This window comes from Aptenodytes forsteri, unplaced genomic scaffold, assembly GCF_000699145.1.
Source record: "Aptenodytes forsteri isolate BGI_AS27 unplaced genomic scaffold, ASM69914v1 Scaffold3, whole genome shotgun sequence".
Classification (NCBI taxonomy): Eukaryota; Metazoa; Chordata; class Aves; order Sphenisciformes; family Spheniscidae; genus Aptenodytes; species Aptenodytes forsteri.
In genome coordinates, this window is record NW_008795283.1 from 1375761 (window position 1) to 1398899 (window position 23139).

At 38.5% G+C, this 23139-nt stretch overlaps 1 protein-coding gene across 1 annotated transcript in view; it reads left to right on the forward strand.

Moving 5' to 3' along the window:
* The first annotated feature begins 1255 nt into the window (after positions 1 to 1255).
* The window catches only part of MAP3K9 (mitogen-activated protein kinase kinase kinase 9), a 25273-nt gene continuing 3389 nt past the window's right edge, over positions 1256 to 23139 (forward strand). Inside the window, exons 1-7 of the mRNA XM_019472061.1 lie at positions 1256 to 1353; positions 8875 to 9023; positions 12553 to 12728; positions 15180 to 15420; positions 16560 to 16682; positions 17436 to 17589; positions 22382 to 22494. Of these exons, the coding sequence (XP_019327606.1) occupies positions 1271 to 1353; positions 8875 to 9023; positions 12553 to 12728; positions 15180 to 15420; positions 16560 to 16682; positions 17436 to 17589; positions 22382 to 22494 (1039 nt within the window). The 5' untranslated portion in view covers positions 1256 to 1270. The remainder of the gene's footprint in view (positions 1354 to 8874; positions 9024 to 12552; positions 12729 to 15179; positions 15421 to 16559; positions 16683 to 17435; positions 17590 to 22381; positions 22495 to 23139) is intronic.

Sequence of the window (23139 nt, forward strand, 5' to 3'; positions counted from 1 at the left end):
TTTTTTTTTTTTTGCAATTCACACATATATGCATAGAAAAGGGGAAAAAAAACCCCTCTTGTTTTCTAAGAACCTGTCTGTAATGACATTAAAAACAGAGTAGCTGCATAATGATGGTGTATTAGTGGCTTGATGCCTCTTGCTGTGAAGTCATTGGACTAATGGTAATACAAATATTTTTTCTTTGTGGCCCTTTACAAAGTGGCTGAAAACCATTTCACAGGCTTATGGCTACGTTAGTTATGGAAGGTTAGTGGGCTATTATAACCTATTGCTTGATGTTACATTGCTGGCGCAACTTGTGTGGTCACTTTACATTAAGATAAAGAAAGAGGATAATGAGGCGCTGCTAAAGCGGAGTGGATACTTCTGGCCTCTGGTTTACACTCATTTCACAGTGGTGTGACAGTACAGCTTTCTGGGTAAAGAGGAGATGTGCCTTATAGCAAAGCATTCTTGAGTTCTGTCTCAAGGTTTTTTAAAGTTCTTGGGTATAGACTCCTTTGCCACTGAAACGTGGTAGAAACTTTGGCAGCTTAACTAAAAAAATAGTTTCATAATGATGGGGGAGGGAATCTATAACATGGTGGTGTATATGAAGTCTTGATTTGGGCATGTTATTACTGATCATCAATCTTTTTTTTTTTAATTGTGACTTAAAAAAAGAAAAAATCTGTGTACATAGAGCTTCCACTCCTAACGTATTTACATGAAGGATATATCCACCCTGTGTGTGTATCTGGATTTAAAAAAAAGTCCTCTAAGTAGTTCAAGAAAAAGATGCTACTACAGGCTTGCTGAGAGAGGATTAATGAGGAAATGTCTTCCCTTATCTGGATTTCTAGAAGTTACAGTGGTTCACTTCCTCTTAGCAGAGAATTATTATACAGAATGACACTAGGCACTATATTAAATAAATATGTCATTATCTATTTGTTCTCTGGGCTTGGTATTTTGGTTAAATTTGAAATTATTTGCTCGACAGCTGTTCACTTGTCAGATGAAGGGATCACCTTGAAATAATTTGCAATGGAGTGTGGTATGTTTGAATAACTAAAAGTCAGGGAGAATCTTGAAATTTGGGAGATGTCCGGGAGGATCTTTTTTGCATAAATACTAGCTTTACTCTGCATACCTTTTATTCCCCTCCCCCCCGCCCCCCTTTTCTCCAGTACTGATACTCGAAAAGGTGGAAAATGGAGATCTGAGCAACAAGATATTGAAGATCACGGATTTCGGCTTGGCCAGGGAATGGCATAAAACTACCAAAATGAGTGCGGCTGGGACATATGCCTGGATGGCTCCTGAGGTCATCCGCTCCTCAATGTTCTCCAAAGGCAGCGATGTGTGGAGGTATTGATTTGGCATTAAGTGATTGGATACTAAAGAGTAACTAGACCTGCCAGGAAACCTCTTTTATGTTTAAAAATGGGTAATGGTGAACCAAATATTAAAATTCAGGTCTTAAGAAAACTTTATCCACCAGCTTTCCATCTATCAGACTCTCAGACTACTTTGTATTAATTGTAAACTTTTTTTTAACTGTAGAAAGTGGTGGACCAGCTCCTGCATCCCCCTAAATTTTTGTTCTATAAATTTATGTTCAGATTATCCTAGGATTCATAATCTCAATTCCCTCTGCTTTATCTAAAACAAACTTTTTGTGCTTGTTTTGGCTGTTGGCTGACATAATCAAAGGCCATAAAACAATCTGTGATGTACTTAAAATTACTACTTTTTTACTGTTTTACCAACAGTAAGATCATTTTATGTTTTGGTAGTAGTCTGTCACTGATGTATTTGTACACAAACACTGTACCTAATCGAATTCCCCATGCAGTTGCAGCCTGAATACAATGTTTTTCGCTTGCATAATAATCTTGTGAATTATTTCCACCTTTCTAGTCTTTCACATAAAATAATACATCTCTAGGTTCGTCTGAATATGTAATCCATAAGTAGTAATTTGCATGTATATATTGTATTTTCCATTCATGCACTGGGATTTTTGAGAACAGGAGCTACTGTGGTGGGGAGGAGCATAAGGGTCGGCCCGTAGACTTCCAGAAACTTGAGTTTGAATACGACCATTAAGTGAATTGGTAAATCCAGAATTCAGCAAATAGCTCTAGGACAGTGACTTTTCTGGATGCTGTGTGACATAGAATTAGTACTGAACATCTGCAACAGATGAAGTAGATGGAATTTTGGTTTTCCTGTGGGGAGAGAGGTATTGAAATGTCAGGGTGACTTTGTCTTCAGAGCAGTAAGATTCTGTCACTGGCCAGTAATGCTCCCACACAAGTGTGCATGCTGTGAAATCTGTCAGGATAAAGAAATATCCCAGCTAGTAGAATTGTTTGGCTGTTATGGCAGAGATTTGGTGTGGGGATTTTCATTTTCCTTATCCAGTTTTGCTGAATAGATAATGTATTGCCTTGTGATAAGTCTGTGAACTTGTATTTTGCACACTAATGGTGTGGATAAAATTCTGACTCTGTAATTAAATGTGGTAGCCTCTGTAGTTAATCTGAGACGAATTGAGCAAGAACCAGGCTTTTATTCTGAGTGAAGTCTGGCAGAAATGAAAACCTCAAGGCTCTGCACCTTTTCTGTGCACATGATGACAGTACTGGTTTGTACACAGTTTGTCAAGCTCAAACCTCAATTTGCTCTTCTCTGAAACAGTGCCAGGAGTGGCCCTTTAAGGGTATCCTGGAAGAGAGGGAGAAGGGAAGGGGGAAACAAATTCCCCATGACTGTAACTTTAATAATCCAGGCACGCTGTGAACAGAGCAGTAGATGTTCTGTACCAGTATGACCCCATTTTAGAAAAGATAAGACTTAATAGGTCAGTTGGTGATTTTCATGAAGGTATTTCAAGTGCCTCTATACCTGTGCAAAAATACCAGTTTGGTCATTGACTTAAGGACTTTGAATTACTTCAGGACTTAAGGATTGTAAATAACAAATTATTTGTTGGTTTTTCAGAATACTATATTTCTATTTTTAAGTTTCCTTCATCACTTGCTCTTTTTATAGTTACCAATCTTCCCTTGAAAACAGGTTGAGTTCCTCTCAGTGCTCTTCCTTAAACAGAGGGTCGTCACCATTAAGAGAGCTGTTACACTGTCTCTGAATAAGCCTTCTCTCTCTGGTGGCCAAAACCTTGAGTCATAGTTAAATAAGCTGAAAAGAACATGGTGTTTGAGGCATGTATGCAGAGGACAAATACTTGCAGTGCGGTCACTACTAGTGTGTCAGTGATTGTAAGCACTGGATTTTATAAAAGCAGTCATGGACATGTGTAATAAATCCTGTCCCCACCCAAGGATGCAACTTGATATTCTTAACAGGATGAACTTTTTTTATCCTATTAGACTTGCCCCTCCTCTTGTCCACTTCAACCTCTTGGTTAGTCACTGGAGTTGAGTTTTTTGCCTGACAACCTTCCAGTTAGCCTGTGCAGCATCAGCAAAATTGGCTGTCTCTGTCTCTAATGTTCACAAACCCTTTTACTTCAACACCTTTTCTTTAAATCTTATTAGAATAATACTGCTGGCTGAATTGTTGCCCAGCCTTTTAGCAAGAATCTTGTTCTGCTTGTGTTCTCGCTGCACAAACAGGTGAAGAAAATGCTTGCCAGGACTGAAATTTCCTGAGTCAGTCTCATCTCATCATAAATAACTGCTTCATACAATTCCTTTCAAAACATGTAGCAAGCTCCATTTAAAAAACTCAATCTGTTTTTTTTTTTTTGTTTTGTTTGGTTGGTTTTTTTGTCCCATTCTAAAGGAGGGTTGACAAAGAACTTAAAAGGCTGAGGAATGCTCCCACACACTGGTGTCTATCACCAGGGTCTGGGCCACTGTAAAGCTTGTTGATAATAACAGTACTTAGTACATCTTGCTAGTGAAAAATTGTTGCTATGAATTTTGCTGTGCTGCACCCGCAAGCTTTAGATATACAGCAGAAACCTTGTGCTTATACTGTACAGAGGACAAAGAAGCCATGGTTTTATTTAAATATGTCAGTTCCTGTAAATCTATTTACGTGTTTGAGAAGAGAGTTACATATTTGCTTTGGATTTACAGGGGGGAAGTTGAACCACAGATATTGCAGCTTATCCAGTACTGTACAGCAAGCTAATGTTAGTAGGCATATAATTCAAATTTCCCTGTCATTTTAACTGCTTAAATGTATTTCTTGTTTGCCGCACGCTTCATTTTTGACTTGTGCTGCTTAAAAGACAATCGTGTTGTCTATATTCCGCATTCTAATCATGTTAAGCTACCATACAACCTTCATCTGAGTTCCCTGTGTTCTTCAATTTACATGCTTTTAAGATGTATCTACTCTGAGACCAGTGAAATAATTAGGAATTTAATTTTCATTTGGGAATGGAATACCAGAACTACTTAAAACCATCTGATTAGCAGATCAGGATGTTTCAGGCATTCAGTGTTGGGTGTAGGAACTTCAGTCATTAGAATATTTCATTTGAATCAAGTGTTGGCAAGCACTTCCATCCACAACTGACTGCTTCCAGGCTTCTGTAATCTTCTGTGTGTAATGAAGCACTGGCAAGACTTCAGTACCTGGCAGACAAATGTTGACTAGCAATATTGGTAGAAGCTCATGTGGGAGAAGTGTATGCAACTGACTGTTGTGAAATAAGCAGGAAATGTCATCTCTGGAACTGCCAGTCCAATAACATGCAAAATGCTCACTGTTAATAGCCATTAAAATGTAATGAAGTTTTTTCCGTAACAAAAGTAATATTCTACTTTCTGTTGTTGCTGGGATCTCCTTGTTGGGCTGATAGTTCCTTTCTCATGGAAGGTGCTGAACCTCGGGAGATGGATAAGAGGAACCTATGGTATAAATGCCATTGAACAATAACAGTGAGAAGAAATTACTGTTTTTCTCTAAGTTCACAGACTTACAAAGGAGATGGCAAAATCACGTGTGAAATCCTGCAGACCTCCAGCCTCCCTCTCCCTGAAAATCCAGTGTGTAGGATTGAACCTGATGTTAAATGGCTTAAGGGATTACTGGATCACTGGGAGATGGTTAATTATTCATACAAGTGTCAGTTGACTTGGACGCATGGTTTGTATCACATGGTTCATTTTGTAATTAAAGTCCAAAAATTACTACTGGGTGCTGGAAAAATAAATGAGCTCGATCAGTTTTTCTTCCTCCCTGTTGAGAATGAGAGGCCCTTGACTCTTCTTACGCCTTTTTTGTATAAATCTCTTCTGTCTCTGGCTTTTTCCTTTGTAATTGCCAATCCCCTCCTTGAGAGCTAATGGAAAACACTGTTCAGCACCTTTCTTGCTGTTTAATCACTTGGGATGATTGTTGTTCAAATGCCACAAAGCAGTGTTTCCCTAGTTCTGTGGAAGCAGTATTCTCAGCAATGAACTGTAGGTATGTGAGGAAGAGGTGGCATTCAGTTTTGTCACAAACAAAGTGACCTTTTCTGCAATACATACTTCTAGTGTCATGTTAGAAGAAACTCCAATCTGTCCGTTCCTTTGTCTTTTAAAAATTAGCCTGCAGAAGAAATGCTTTGAGCACATCAATAGTGCTTTCCTGACTGTTCCATTAAGAGAAATAGCTAATATATGCTTTCTCCAGCACTCGTGGTAAAGTATTAACACAACTCTTCGGTAGTTTCTCCTACCTTTTGATAGCAACACATGCATCCAAACTGAAGAGTAACATGAACAATCAATCAGATTTAGACAGGCCAAATATATATTCAGTTCAGTATTCATTTCCTTTGAGTGTCTTATGAATCCTAGGAGGCCAAAAAGAAAATGGGAAATCCTTAAACTCCTGTTTATTTTTTTCAAATGAGGCTCTTGAGACAGTAAGAAATTGATTATTTCTTTCCATCAAGGTTCTCAATTATAATTATCATTATAATATCAAGAGTATGAATTACATAGGAAAAATGCAAAAGATTGTATAAGTGAAAAAGTATGATATTTTGCTTAATAAACTAACTGTGTTAGCAGCAAAGGTGGAATCTCTAGTGACTGAAATTCCATATCTAAATAGGAAAAGCAGTATTAAGACTGTCCAACTAAGGTGGCAGCAGGTACAATGAATGTATAGACTTGGCGGGGTTGGGGGGAGATTGCAAGAATACAGGTTGCGATAATGAAAATTTTGATTACTCTCAAATGGATAGGGCAATTGTTGATTTGAAACAAGAAGAGATTAATCTTTTAGCTTCAGAAATGACTGTTTCATGGAGCAGCTATTCAGGGAGCTTTTAAGAGGACAAGCAGTTTTTCATTTGGTCTTCAGGTGTGCTTAGGAGGCCTTCAAAACTGTACAATATGACCATGGTCAAAATATATGTATACTTAGATTCAATATCTTTGCAAAAGCAATTAAGAAAAATTAGTCCATTACAGTAGTGTTTAATCTCAAGGAGATTAATGAAAACATTGAGAAATTTTGTGTAAAACAACAAAAGGGGAACGCGCAACATGGATATCTTTTAAGGACACTATGTTAAAGCTCAGAGCAAATGCTTAGGAAAGACTTTAAATGAATGAAGATGATGATGTAGAAGAGACTACTGAAAAGTTGACTACTTCAAAAAGTTGAACCTGTATCCAAATGAAAATTAGGCATGGACTTGAGTGTTTTACGTTTGACTTGCCAGCACTTAAGAAGATTAAAAGGGTTTTGAGGAGAGTCTTGTGAAAAGCATAAAAACAAATAAATCGCTTTCAAATGCAGCACAGGTGAGAACCCTGCAGGAGAACATACGGCATAGAGGTGACCAAGATGTAAGAGTGCAAAGAAGATAAGGCTATAGCAGAAAAAACTTAGTAAGTGACTTGTGTCTGCTAGAATGGAGCAAAGAGAGGCTTTTTAAGCTGAAAATTTCTCTTTAAAGGAGCTGAGCTGGAGGACATCTCATACTGAAGTACTGTCCACAGAGGTGTTAAAACTGACTGATAAAATGAACAGTAACAAATTGCTGGGATTTACAGTAACACCCAGGACTTCTACAGGAACATGAGCGAGCCAGCTGAGTTAATAGCTGTGCTGTGTAATCTGTTGCTTAAAGCTGCCTTAATACCAGAGAAATGGAAGGCAGCAAACATGATGACAGGTCTTAAAAGAGCTTCCTGAGGATCAGCAAGTCTGATTTTCAGTTCTACTAAATGGTAGAAACAGCACTAAGAGCGAGGAGCTGGTGGACATATGAGAATATCTGGGGAAGAGTCAGCTTTTGTAGAATGAAATCATACTATGTGAAAAAATGAAAATTCTTGAAGGAGTTATTGAGCATGTGGACAAGTGATAAGATTGCTTATACCATATTTGGATTTGTAAAAACTTTCAACAAAATCTTTCATCAAAAGCTTTTAAAGAAAGTAAATTGATGTGGGAGAAGAGGGCAAGTCTGTTTCCCATCACTTAGTCAATTCTTAATTACTAAAGGAATACATCGGTTTTCTTGGTGGGGAATTTTGTGTTCAACATAAGAGATTTGAAAAAGCTTGTGTTCAACATAATAAAAGAGATTTGAAAGCAATAAATGCTTAGGTAACACTTATTGATGATACCAAGTTATTCAGGATAAGAAAAAATTAATCTACTGTAGAGAGCTAAGGAAAAGTTTTGTTATACTGAATGATAAAATAGATGAAATGGTAACAAATACAAAGTAGTACCCATGGGAGAATTTCACATGTACAATTATGGGCTCTAAATTTTACTATTATGATTCAGTAAAAAGATATTAGAGTTACTGTGAGTAACCTAGCTCATTTTGTAAGGAGTCAGAAAGGCAAGTAGCAAATTAAAATTTAATAGAAAAGAAATAAAGAAGAAAACAGGAAATACTGTGCCTCTCCCCATATCTTTAAAACTTATGTGATTTTGGTCATTCCAACATAAAAGGTTTCAATGGAATGAGATGGTACAGAAGATGTCAAGGTCAATGAAAGATATGAAATGGCTTCTGTTCAGGAGACTAAGTAGACTAGGATTTAGCTAGATTAGGATTTTGGGGGCTGGAAAGAAGATGATTTAGGTAGGATGTAGTGGTAGCCTGTGAAATCATGGATGGCATGGAAGGAGCTAATAGGGAACATATGTTCACTCTTCCTTGTATTGAAAGAACTACAGGGAAGCAAATGAAATTACCAGGTGATAAGCTCAAAACAAACACATGGAAGTATTTTCTGGCAATGCGTCATTAAATTTGTGGAACTCGCTACTACAGAACATAGTGGATGGTAAATGGGTTCAGAAGAGAATAAGACAGATCAATGGAAGAAAAAACTGTCAGGTCACTAACTATGAAGAAGCCGTCTCTGGCTCAGGTTTCCTAGAAGTAGAGAGAATATTCTGATGATACGTTGTTTGTCATATACCTGGGGGAAGAACAGTCCTGGAACTATTTCCATAACTTCATAGTTAATATTTCACAGAACATCTGAAGAACAGCCTAATTCTGAAGAAGTATTTTTCACTTATTTTTAAAAATCACAACTCGCCAAACAACCCTCCTTCACATTTGAGAGTTTCCCTGGGTTCTGTTTTGAAATTTGCTAAATTAGAAGATTTATGTTAATGTTTTTCAGATTGTTCCCAGTTTCCAGGGAGAAAATGATTTTTGTCTAAAAGGCGAAAATGGCATCTTATCTCAGCCCTATTAAAAAAAGCAGGTAAAATAAGGCACTTTGCCAGCTTGGCAGCCATGATGAGCTTGTCCAGAAAACTGCAATTTCTTCAGCGTACCACACTTACCCTGATAGGTTCAGGTACTTTCTTGTTGCTTAACAAAGACTGTGTTAAAGTCAGACACCTATTCTCTTTCTGTTTTCCTCCTGGTAGTTACGGTGTGCTGCTTTGGGAACTGCTAACAGGAGAAGTACCATTCCGAGGAATTGATGGTCTTGCGGTAGCATATGGTGTTGCCATGAATAAACTTGCTCTTCCAATCCCTTCCACGTGTCCAGAGCCTTTTGCCAAACTCATGGAAGGTAAGCCAGCTGTGGTGTGAGTATGGTTGGTGCTGTTTCTAGAATGCTGTTGAGTATTGCCTCTTTGCGTTGGTTTTGATACCTAAGAGCACAGATTTCTCAAATGGCTTTATTCAATGGTGCAAGTTGTTATGGGAGCTAGGCTTGGCTGTTAGTGTGCTGTGACAGTTACTCTATTACAGGAGTAGTATGTGAAAGAAATTTCCCTGCCCTTTTTTTATCAACTGGCTTTATAGGAAAATGGGGGCTATTACTGTCATCATCTAGCTGTTGTTTTCTAGTAGTGCAGACTCACCAACACCAAAACTTCACATATTTTGGTCTAGTTTGAAGTCTTCAACTTGTTTTGAAATCCATAGCTTGAACATCTTGCTAGGTAGTGTCAGATTGATTTGGAATGAAACTTCATCCTACTGACATTTCGGGGAGAGGGTTTGAATGTGGCTTTGACACTTGAAAACAACCCAAATTTTCAGTCAGAATGGTGTGATTTTCTGCGTTGTGTGTGGAGATAACTCATGCCCAAGGTGAGCTATATATGGATGAAAGAAATACAGGAGTTTGTCACCAGAGCTGCTGTAGTTCATTAAAAACGACTCTGTGAGGTAGCTTTTGGGGTGTACCTATGTCACCTGCTCTGCTGGCTATTGCAACTACTTACATATCTTCTGAGCTTCAGTTGTTCCTCCCTCCCTCCTTCCTTCCCTCCCCCTCTCACACTAGTACCTTTAAATGTTTTTTTTTTCAGTGCCCCTATTCCCAAGGATTTCCAGGTGTCTATATGTAATAAACATTTTTATACCAATCTGGCAGAAAGAAAACTCAGGTAAAGAGAAATCAAACATGGTTTATAGTCTTAGTGAGCAAAGAATGAGTCTGAACATAGAGCTGATATTCTGTGGTCTCTGGTGGTGTTTTTAGCCCCAAGAAAGGAATTTGATTCATGCAAGAAAATGTTTCTGATGGATTTCTCTGCTTTTAGAATACTTTGCATTTTTCTGGTCTTCTCTGTAGGTTACAGGCTTCAGTTAAGTTAAAGTAGAAAATTTCATGTACTGTTGTGCTAAAAAAACCCATCCTACTGGATAGTAAAGAGCAGTAGAGTTGCAGGTATAGTAGCTTGGAAGCAATGTAAAGCAAGAAACTGCATCTGAAAGAGTTAATGGAACTACCAGCTCAGTGTTGCGCCAGGGCAGTTTATTTTGACATGGTTCCCTAAAACAAGGACCCTGGATTTCTTAAATATAAGTGAGGTATCTGCTGCTGGGGTTAAAAATAATGCCCTCTGAGAAAGTCAGGTAGAGGCATATGGCCTGTGCTTGAACCCAGCAGCGCAGGGGTGAGCACCCACATGGCTTTGGAACGCTTGGCTTCTCCATGTGCAGGGGGGAAGAAGAGAACAAGAAAACAATTACTTTCTGCCCCTTCACCAAAACTGTTTTTCAAACAGGCTGTTTCCTGTCTCGGGTGAACTCTTGTTCCCCTAACGCTGCTTTTACTTTTGAATTACTGCCCTGGTGGTCTTCACTGAGACAGCAAAGCTGAAATTTCCCTCTTCACAGAAAAGACTTGTATGTTACAACTGTCCTCATTAGTGCAAATAATGGCAGATCTAGGCCTGGGAAAATAAAAGCCACGGGCCACCTGCATAGTTATCCTGTTCACTCATTCATGCATTTGGCTGGCTGCAGCATTTTGTTTTACTTTGGGTCATGTTTGCTTTGCCATGCTTAAAACCTGGGGTAAAGAGGCAGGGATTATGGCACTGACAGTCCAGCTGTATCACCCATTGCTACTAATTGGTCAGCAGCAGGGGACCTTCAGAGCACTCTTTAACATCCTCAGTTCTCCATTTTGATAAGAGAAGCAATTTGAAATCCGTAAATACAAATGTGTTCCAGCTTATGTCTCCTGGAACCTGAACAGATGCTTAAATTCCAGCATCTTGATACCAGCAGTTTTGAAACCAAAGCTCGCAAATGCAAAATCTCAGTAGTGCTAAAATCAAAGACCTGCAAAACTAAACCTCAGCAGTTGCACAGATTTTGTGAAGTGTTATTTATTTTTAATTACAGCTGCTCCTTAGTGTATTTCAATCCACAGAACTGATGAATGAATGTCTTTTTAGGACATCACCAAAATTTTTTTTAAGAAGGCTTCCTTTTTTCCAGCTGTAAGGTCTAGGAAACTTTAGAACACTTCTATAACTCTTGCCTCGTGCTGCAGTAATGTGTGTCTTTAAATCCAGTGACCATTAAGAGCAATGATAGTATGAGCATATTGAGAAAGACCCATGTGTTAGTTTCTTCCACTCATGCACAAAAGCTGTATTCCCTAGAAATATACTTGAATGCTAAGTTTTTCTGTTTGGTTCTTCTCAATTTTTGGCACGCAGGAGTCTAGCAGTACTAAAGAGAATAAGGATGCTTGCTGAACAAGAACCTGTGTAAGTGCCAGTACAGGACAATATAGAATGAGAAAGTGACGTTTTCTGCAGGAGTAGAAATAAGGGTGAAGTAAGAGGGAGGACTGAACGAGTAAGAATTTCCTATTCAAAAGTGTTGTTAAGTCAAACGTTTTGACTTAATGGCTTTTTAAAAACACGTTCTTAATGATTTTGTAGCTTGAGATATTACTTCATACCATTTTCTATTTCCGTTTCTGTTTTCAATGTTCAATTCCCACTACTGTAAAAGGAGTACCTTTTTGTACTATTGCTAGTTGAGTTGCCTCATGTGGTAAGATGGGTGCCTTAAATTCTGCGTTTTTAGAGCTCTGTACTTGGGTAAGCCATTGCATTAGACTGTAAATGAAAAAGCTTGTTTATCTGAGGTTTCTCTTAAAAGCAAAAGAAAAAAGCCTGATCAAACAATTTTTCTCTCAAATAAGAAAGAACCCTTAAAAGTAAGAAAACTCCAAATGCACTATTTGATGTCATTATTTGAATCTCCTATTTTCACTCAAGTTATGCCCAGCCTGCTTTGCAGGAGAGATTTTCAGTTCTATGGAAGAGATTCATAATGACTCAGCTTAGTATTAGAGTTTGGCATTAGAAAGAACTCTGATAGATATCCTTCTGCAGTGTGACTGTTAACTCTGCAGTGTAAGTGTGATAAAAGAACTGTTCACAGAAGTCTTGCATAGTATTTCCGCTCTGTGAGCACATACAACTTAAAGCAAAATATTTAAGGAAACTATTTATGATTTTTTAATATATGTTTGAAAATGTAACTTTCTGTAAAATTAGTAAACCTCTCTTTCACTTGGCATATTATTGCAATAGAACCTAGAGACCAGGTAGTTCAAGATGTTAAGTGATGTTGGATGTTGTATAAGCATGAAAGCGTGAATTCCATACTTGACTTACGATCAGACAATAGTCAATACATATGGGAAATGGGAAAGATGGGGTAACACAGAGAGTGTGCATGCCACTCTTAGCCACTGGGGATCAGTAAAGTACTACTCATCCTCTCAAACCTCCGTACTAAGAGGTGCTTAACAGTTGCTTGTCTTTGTCCTATTCTAGATTGTTGGAACCCTGACCCACACTCACGACCTTCCTTTGCCAGTATCCTAGACCATCTCACTGCCATAGAAGAGTCTGGTTTCTTTGAAATGCCCAAAGATTCCTTCCACTCCCTGCAGGAAGACTGGAAACAAGAGATCCAAGAGATGTTTGATCAGCTCAGAGCCAAAGAAAAGGTAAGTAGAGAAAAACACCCCATGATTGTGCGCTCTGGATTATAATTTTCCCATTTTATAATTCAAACAGGGATCATCGTTTAGTGCATCCCAGAGTTAATTTTGTGTGTGCTTTACTGGAGCTTGTAATAAGTCCCCAAATCAATGGCAGGTTGTAATGTACACAAGGGCAGAATCATGAGTAAAATAAGTATCTGCATTTTGAGCTGCTACTCTTTCTAATATTGTAGTGAGCTTCCATTATACGCTGCGCAAACTGCTATGATGAGTTGTCTTCATTGTTAAATGCATCTAATAACTATTTCACTGTTAACATCTTAATTGAGAAGCCCAATGATAACTGTTAACAATAAAAGTAGGAGAGAGAGTTTCACCATATATACTCTAGCAAACATTGCAGCTTTGGTTCTGTCAGATTTGCATTTTCCATGTTTTGAGCACAGCCAAAGTGGATAGACTATAATAAACATGAGTGCTACTAGGGGAATGGTCCAATAACTGTTATAATTGAAGTCCATCTGGGTAAATAGCAGGAAACAAAAATGCTAGCAGGAATAAAAGGAATTGTGATCATCAGCCTCAGAGTAGAAGTGAAAAAGCTGAAGTTTTCTTCAAGCATACTTGCAGAAAGCACAGCTTGCTGCATCTATATTAAGGTCCTTACAGAGACTGTCTTTACAGTTGTTCATGTGAAATACTGCAGTGGAATCACTAATAGTATTTTTCAGAGTTCACTGTCTCTTGCTTAAAAATAAATTCGTAATAAGCAGCCAACTTGATTTAGGCTCAGAAGTTGGATTTAGGAAGCAGAAAAAAAAGGACACCTTGGGGCAGAGGAGAGAAGTCCTACAACAATGCTTAAAACATTTCTATTCACATATTATAGTAGCTTTTGGGGAAAAATAAAATAGCTAATAGGCATTTCCCTGCTGCTATTGTCCCGGCGTAACTGTGTTGGAACAGTTTTTGAAAACCAGAAATTTCAACAGACAAACAGTAGTAGCTAGATTGCCCTCAGGTTTTGAGTACTGTATTCCTCTGTAGCGATGAGGAAAGAGAATTTTATATCCTATTCACCTCATGAGTAAAATGTACCAAACCTCTGTGGTGATGTACAGGTAACAATGACGTTATTTAAAAAAAAAAATCTAAACTAAATTATCTGTCTGATAATCTATCTGAAGTTTAACTTGAGTTCTTCAGTTTTTACCTTCTGCAGTGGAATTAGCCAGCTGGAGATAGTTATTCTGAGCGCTGAATTCTTATATCCTTGTGGTGAGAGGAGAGGAGTGCAGTGAGAAGACATTTTGTGATCTCAAGGACAGTTTCAGTTGATTAATTTTGTCAACAAGGGAAAGATTGAAAAGTTTGCCTCATGCATCTTTATGCCTAAGGAGCAGCCATGCTTGGCGGAAAATGGTGGGAATGACCTCCTGATGATGTTTTCTTCATTCATTTTTTAGAGCTGTGTTTTTTGCTATTTTATGATGCATGAGATGGCAAGGTTGTTTTTAAACAGTTTAAGTCAATACTGAAGTTAACATAGGTACTTACTGAACAGGAAAACAAGGATTAATTCTGTTCAGCGTTATGAATAAATCTTCCAAAATGGGTTCCCATATGCATGGTACTCTCCAATGGCTCTTGTAAACATGTTCATGTCAGATATCCAGCATATTTTTCTCATGACACTGAATTTAGGATTCAGTGCCTTTTCACAGAATCAGAGTGGTCGAGGCTGGAAGGGACCTCTGGAGGTCGTGTGGTCCAACTCCCCTACTCAAGCAGGGCCACCTAGAGCCAGTTGCCCCGAACCATGTCCAGATGGCTTTTGAATATCTCCAAGGAGGGAGACTCCACAACCCGTGCCAGTGCTTGGTAATGCTCACAGTAGAAGTGTGTTGTTCAGAGGGAATCTCCTGTGTTCCAGTGTGTGCCCATTGCCTCTTGTCCTGTCACTGGGCATCGCTGAAAAGAGCCTGGCTCTATCTTCCTTGCACCTTTCCTTCAGGTTTTTATATACACTGATAAGATCCCCCTTTTCCCCCACCCAAGCCTTCTCTTTGCTAAAGGATAAACAGTCCCATCTCTCAGCCCTTCCTCATAGAAGAGATGCTCCAGTCTCTTAATCATCCATTCGTTGGACTCTCTCCAGTATGTCCATGTCTGTCTTGTACTGGAGAGCCCAGAACTGGACACAGGATTCCAGGTGTGGCCTCACAAGTGCTGATGTCCAAATTTTAATACTGATATGAAAGGCCTTGAATGGCAAGCGTAGAAGTTCTTGAGGATTGTTTTAGATTTTTGGCTTTCAGCTGAGCCTTTAGACAGTGGCACTAGCAGTGCTGTGAGCACAAGTCATTGCTGCTGTACCTTCAGAATAGGTAATGTTAGTCTTAACCCGCAGGTCACAAGGTAGCTTTTTGTTTCTCCTTTCTTATCTCCCTGTAGGAGCTGCGCACATGGGAAGAAGAGCTGACTCGTGCTGCTGTTGAACAGAAGAACCATGAGGAGTTGCTACGAAGGCGGGAACAGGAGCTGGCAGAACGCGAGATTGACATCCTGGAAAGGGAGCTCAACATCATCATCCACCAGCTGTGTCAGGAGAAGCCTCGGGTGAAGAAACGCATGGGAAAGTTCAAGAGGAACCGCCTCAAGTTAAAAGATGGCAATCATATCAGCCTGCCTTCAGGTTGGTGACGTGTTAGGCTGTGTCAGGTGAAATGGGAGGAACAGGCGAACCTGTAGCTTTGGTAGCTCCTTTCTACTGATACTTACGCATTAGAAAGTATTGGATGTACTTTGGGAAAAACATGCCTCTTTGGGATCAAGAAACTAAATTTGATGCTCTTGTGGCTAGCATTCCCCAAAGTTTCAAGGCTGGGGAATGCTGTATGAAGGCTAGAAGTAAATTTGAGGTGTTACATGTTTGTTAGTCAACGGCTGTATATGGTTCACATAAAAATGTTGATGTTGCAGTTTAACATGTTAATACTCAAAATGATCAGTTTAATAAAGGGTGTACATAAAAATGGTGAAGGTTCTCGCTCTGGGATTATTTTACATAATGGTGCAGCAGAAACTATAATCTACTGGTTTTTTTGGTGCAACAATCTAAAAATTATCAAAAATACATTGATAGCTGTGAGACTACAACCCTACATTGCTAGTTCATATGTGAACTCATATTAACACACAAGTGACCTCTAATACCACCCTCCTTGAAGAAGGTGTCAGGGAAGTCAGTCTTAAGAGTGAAGATGGTGATTTTCTGCTGTGGATTCTGTATGGAGATTCAAATTTGTAAAAGAATAAAAGTGTGGGTTTTGTAAATCACCTAAGGGTCATCATTAAGGATGATGTCTTACACTATATTCTTTGTTTTCTGAGAGAGATGGGCTGTTCAGAAGAGCAATGATGATAAAACGTGCATGTTAACTATGCCTTTCTTCAGGTCTGTAAACATCTATTGCTGGTGGTTTTGCTTAGATTAAGAAACTGAGAGATAAGGTGAAAGGAATTTATACAGGGATATACTTTGGCATAAATGTCAGTCAACACATGGGGATCTACGTGTGTATGTATCTCATACATACTCTAAGAAGAAATACCTTCATGAGTGTGAGCGCACATCTTTGTTCTGAAGTAACTGCATGTATGATGGGGGGATAGCAATTAGCTGTAAAACTTCATTTCTACATAGATCCTGTAAATTGTGCTCTTTGAAAGTTACCATAAATTATTATTTCTTTTTTCTTATATTAAAAAAAGAATTTTAACTGTGTCTTTCTGCTTTTGTCTTGATTTTTTTCTTTTTCTTTTGATAAACAGATTTCCAGCATAAATTCACTGTGCAGGCTTCTCCAACGATGGATAAAAGGAAAAGCTTGATCAGTAGCTGTTCCAGCCCTCCTGCAAGCCCTACCATTATTCCCAGACTCAGGGCCATACAGTGTAAGGAGCTCAATGTAGTATTGAATTTGGGAAATGTGCAGTCTGTCAGCGTGGTAAGATGCCAAGATTCCATATCTAGGACAGGACTGTAAAAAAAAAAAGTTCTTAAAATGTTTGCCTTGTGCCCTGCATGTATGCATTTAGAGAGAAAAATGGAGTGTGTTGGTGATGGGGGGGAGTATCACCTTCTTTGGAGTCCAAACCTTAATTACCCAAGTTCTTGAAATATTGCTGTTTGATTGTATAGAAAATACGTTCCTTAGGTGTACGGGTTAATTTTTAAAAATACTAATTTGCAGAATAGATCTGTGAAACATTATTGAAGTGGATTCAGTTACTGTTGGAAGGGAAGAAAAACAAGGGTGCTTGTCATGAAAATAGTGTTCCCAAAAAAACCAGAATTAGGCAGACAAGCATGTATTAGAAGTATGAAAGGGATGTTAGTTAATGTGTAGTGTTTGTATTGGATATCATGACACTTGTGTGTCTGGTATCAAACTGGTGGTTCTAAAAAAGAGAAACTAGTGATGGAATAAAGCTGTAAAGCCTATCTATACTAATTTTGAAGGGATCTGGTTGTTAGATCTGTTTTGATAAATGATCAGAATTATGGGAAAGAAGCCTGAATGGATGTTTTCATTACTATTCCTGTTCTGGCCTATATTTTATTCCTTATGTTGCTATGGAACCAATTCTTTAATTTGTGTATCTGTTTTTGTTTCCCATTTTCCACTGTTCTTCCCACTTGTGAAGTGACTCCTGCTGAAAGCAGTAAAACGTGGGGACGAAGCTCAGTCCTTCCAAAGGAGGAAGGAGAGGAAGAAGAGAAGAGAGGCCAGAAGAAAAAGGGACGCACCTGGGGACCGAGCTCACTTTGTCACAAGGAGCTAGGTGCAGGAGAAGATGGGTAAGAGAGGGCCTGGAACCAGACTGGCTTCCAGGTTCTAAAACTGGTTATGAGCTGGCTCACAGGAAATTTGCTATCCTCTTGCAAACGCTTCTGCTTCCAAACTTACTTGCTGTACCAGAGATGTTAGAGATTCAGAAGAGATTACACAACTGCATTGCATTCAATCCCTTGCTAGAGATCCAGCATGGACTGATGCTTTCACTGTCTGCTATTACCTTGTTATGTGTATTTGTAAGCAGTAGAACTTCTTAGCTGTGCAAAACTGTTTCTCTAGTAGCTTTTCTTTATTTTCAGGCTCAACTTTCTGTAGTTTCATATCATATCTGAAACTACTTCTCTTTTACAACTCCCAGCTATGCTTTTTCTTGTCTTAAATGTTATTATTTAAAAAGTATCCGGTAGAGCCAGGCAAATATCTTCTCTTCAGGCTTTTGAAAAGGACACGTACCTTGAGTGAATACATCCTGAAAGTGATTTTAGCAGAGATACAGGTTGTACCTCTATTTCTATAGATTCTTGTTCTGTGGCTTCTTTTTTTTTTTTCATATGTGAATTATTTATACCAGGACTCCAATGGATCATTGCCAAAATGCTGTGTTAAACATAGGAGTATTTTGATCTTCTAAGAGGTTTGAATGCCTCGTGATTTTTAGTGGAGTTTGAAGCTTTTTCCCCTGCTAAATTGATAGTTTGACCCTTGCCATATTTTTAAACAGGGAAAATAAAATAACTGGTTACAATTTATCTTTAATATTATGTGCTCAGGTGTGAAATTCCTGGAAAATAGATGTTTACATAATGCATCACTATTGCAGGCCTCTGCAAGAGGGCCTGGATCTAAGTGTTCTAATGACATTAAAATATGTTCTCCATCAAAGGTACTCCTGACATGCTAACAGGGCAGTGTGGAGGAAGCTTCTTTGACTGCTGCCTATGCTTTACCTATGTTATAGATGAAGTATAGTATTCTACAGAATTAAAACAGGTGTCACACTTTACAATCATTATATAAAAGGGCAGGAGATCACTGAAGCTGGTAGAAAAACACTTCTACCTTGAAATCATGTTCTTAGAATTCTGGGAATAAAGCTCTTCAGTTTTCTGTTCATTATTGTACAGTCTGAAGCACTGAATTGCTTTTGGGCACAGACAGCTGGAAAGGAGTTGCTTGCTAACCATGGTTGCTCTTAAAACTATCCTGTTCTCTCTGAGATGTTCTACAGTATTCGTCACCTTTTCCAGGGAGACTCAATACAGCTATGGCATTTTGCAGAGTATCTGAAACATGATAGTGTTTCTGAGAAGGCAGTATGGTTAACATACAATGAACTACTGCTTCCTGCTGAGATCATGCCAGACTGCAGACTTTAATTTAAAGGGAGCAGAGTTTCAGTAAATGTTAGTGACTCAAAAGAGAGAGTGCTTGCTATTTTTAGTATTTTTTAATTCTAATTTTAGAGGGTAGGGGGATAAAAATTGGGGTAAAGTGAAGAGCTAAATTTAGGATAGAAAAGTCCAGTTCAAGTCTTCTCCATGACACTGTACTGGTAGCAGCAGTGCTGCTATTCCAGCTGTGTACATGACTTTTTGATCAAGGGAACTTGAATCTTCATCTTTTTTATCACTTTCCATGTGTTGTCCACAGGAGGCAATTTGAAATTTATGCAAGAATTACATTGTGGGAATTGCAGTGAAATTCTCTAGCATGAGTAAACTGACCTGTAATTAACACCAAGTAAAGGCAGTCATGAAAATATTATACAGTGATTATTCACCCTTCTGCATTTATCTTTGAGCATACGGAATATGCACAGCAGCAGAAGGTTGCTGTGCTGAATTGCAGAGACTGGATGAAGCTTTATGTTGGACTAGTGTTGTGACAGTTCAGTTGTGATTTTGTGGTATATTCTCAAGGATATATGGTGAAGTCTTAATTGTCTTTAAACTTGGCATTGATTAGTCTGACTGTTACTATGACATGGGTGATCTTTACCCTGTTTAAGTTTTCATGCTGGTGGTGTTATTGATTTTATGGAAGGTGACACTGCATGTGGGGTAGTCAGAGCCCTTTAGCATTTATCTCTTAAAATCTTGCAAGCTAAATAGGGGTGAGCCTGGGAGCAGACACTTTTTATTCATGACAGTATTGTATTAATGCCTCAACATGGCGTTACAGAATGGTATTAAGACACCAGATGCTGTCTTACAGTTGTAGGGAAGCTTTTTGCAATTTGCTGAGCAAATAAGCCTTGTCACCTTATCACTCCTGAAGAGAGGTGCTTTTGACTTCCCAATAGAAAAAGTCAACAGAGAAGTAACTCAACCATAATACAACAGAGTAATAACCTTCCTGTTATTTAATCTAAATAGATTACAGGTAAGAAGTCTTTAGGTTCCTGAATTGTCATGCTGGTGACTGAAATATACAGTTTTGCTGCTGCTGCTTTCAAATCATTCCAGTTGCTCTTTCCTTGGAGCAGTAACAGGTAATACTGCTGTAGTAGGAATGTACTCTAAGTCAGCATGTTTTGAATTGTTTTCAAATGCACGCTACTGTCTAATTAAGAGGATGTGCAGCTATCCTCTGCACAGGTCTTCAGGGTCTGCTTGTAATTTGGGGGGGAGAGAGAAGGAGCGAAAAATAAAAGGGAAGGATGAAGATTTTAGAACCTTGAGGCGAATGTGGCAGGCCTTGAAATTATTCTGGTAGCTATTTATCTTTCTGTTCAGATTGAGCTGCGCTTTGTCAGTAACAGCAAATCTTCAGTCTGTTTTTTGCAAGGGAAGATTGCTCTGAGAAGTCATAAGGAAGCAAACTAAGTTGTTGTGTCCTGCTGTACAATAAAGGGCAATTCCCAAGACCCTTTAGATAACTATGACTGTAAAGTGAAGGCGAAACTGAAGATTATTGCTGCCTATCACTTACAACTTTGCTATCTCTGCATATAGAGAACAGAGTATGTGTTTTCCTAGCTCCATGGAAATGCTCCCTTCCTCAATAGTTGTCTACCCATATTGTAGGAGCTTTGACATTTACTTTTGGAGGTGATCACACTGCTAACATGGTTTGTTTTTACTCACCAACTTTCCCTTAATATGCTGCTCTATTTATAGTATTTATCCTAACTATGCATGTTCTACACATGGATAATTTAGATACAACATACATTATTTGGTGGGTTGTGTTGCATAGCTGAGTATAATATGGAGGGAGTAAACCACACACTGAATTGCATCTCTGTTGTAAAACTGTGTGGTTGTATGTCTTGACAAGTAGGATTCAGCACTGTGCTGTCTGGATTGAAGTTCATAGCAGGGTACTATGATGGAAAATCATGGACTTTCAAGACAGTTGAGAACTGCACAGGATACTTTTATTGTAATGCCTATAGCATGGTCATCAACCAACTGAACATGTGCTGAATCAGGTTTAGGCCTTGTGACCTTGCTATAGCAATATAGTTTGGTGACACGTAGGGCATCCCAGTTAGGTAGAGAATAGAGGAAAAATACATACCAAGGCAAAAAAAAAAAAAGATACAAAACTTTGAAATCCTGCAATGGAAGCCATCTTAGAAATGCAGAGTGATTCTGGTAGAAAAAATAAGAATTATGAGACATAATTTCTGTATGCTCATATCCTTCTTTCTCTGCAAGGGAAGGATTGTAATGAATTGTGTGTTTTATCAAAGAACAATGCAAGTTAGTAATGGAGCTGGAAGAGGTCTCATCTCCTAAGTTTTCTGTTCTTTCAATAATAAGTCGATGCTCTTGTGTGTCTAGTTGAGATCATTCAGACTATCCATACATCTTTTTACACCTTTCATTCAATTTCTGTCTATCCTAAGTGTATGTTAGCTTTTCACCAACACTATGATGTGTTTCACGTTGGAGTTTGGAGAAAGGCACCAGAAATCTTCCAGTTCAGACTGTATTGATAACTGAACAATAAAACTTTTTGCTAAGTGTTGATATGTCAGAAAGTTGTGCTGCTTACTAAAGTTGTTTCTGATGTCATGAAGTACTGCAGGGAACAAATAGGATGATGGTAATAAATACCTATGAACGAGGACTACTAATAAGCTTGGGTGCCTGGTGACATACGCAGGTGATGTCAAAGTAGGAATTTGGTTTGGGGTTTTTCACTTGTTTGTTTTTGTGGGTTTTGGGTGGTTTTGTCTGTAAGTAAGAGAAACAATGACATGATTTATGATTTTAGTTACCTATTTTTCCATAATCTAGAACTTATGCTTTTAACTGTACTTCAATGCTGTGTTTTCTTTAGAGGAGAAATGTTGGGCTTTATAATATAGAAGCATGACTTCGCTGTTACAATGACTTTAGCATATTATTGTCCCGGTGGGTGATCTTTGACTTTCATTGTTCATTTATATTTCACATGGAAATGTTTTTGGAGATATTTTTCCCCTCCTCCTGCTAAGCACTTTATTTTTTACCTGCCATGGTAGGTTTACCTTGGTTTAAAAAGAAAATGTTTCATCTGATTTTTGTAGTGGTGTTTTCTATTATTCTGCTTTCATAGCTGTTGGTTATCAGCAGAGGTCTTTTGACTGCCATGGTGTAACAAATGAGGGGACTTTTTGACTTTTTTTGTATTTTAAGGTGCTGTAAAGATGTTGCAAAATGTCTTGCTGTGGGAAGACTTCAAATCTATGTAATTAGAGATGGATACATGCATACCCAAAGTAAAGCGATAGAGAATATAGAAGGGGGAATGAAAATTGGTTGTGAGCATGGTACATTTTCTCCCATCTTTCTACTATTTCAGTCTGAAAGCTCTGGTAGAAGGATACAAACAGTGGTCATCCAGTGCACCGAACCTTGGGAAGATCCAGAGAACTGCACCTGCTTTTCCAGGATTCACCAGCTTAGCAGAGATGGGTAAAGGAATTCCCTGGACTTTATATTCTCATCCCCACTTCCATTCATGTTTGAATGAACCTCTCCTTTCCTGACCTTTACCTGGTACCTTACAGTAATGTTCTCATTTTGGTGGTATCCATTTTTCTTTTATTCTTCGTGAAGTAACTACTTTCTCCTTCTGGATTTTCTTTTTGTTCACTTCTCTGCTTGTGCTTCTTATCTGTCAAGCTAACAAGCTTCTCTTAATTCCCCTCTAGCTCCATGCTACCTCTCAGCTCCTTTCCTGTTAATGATATTTACATGTGCAGCATGGTTACACCTTCACTTGCAAGGAGAGATCCTTATAATTTTCCTGCCTTTTGCTCCTCACTCCCAAACATACAAATTTACTCTAGAAGTATCTGAGGTTATTGTGGTTTAACCCCAGTCAGCAACTAAGCACCACACAGCCACTCGCTCACCTTCCCCCCCACACCCCCCGGTGGGATGGGGGAGAGAATCAGAAGAGCAAAAGTAAGAAAAATTGTGGGTTGAGATAAGAACAGTTTAATATTTGAAATAATATAATAATAACAACAACAATAATAAATTGTAATGGAAAGTAAAACAATGAGAGAGAGAGGGGAACAAAACCTAGGAAGGAAAAAAAAAACAAAAAAACCC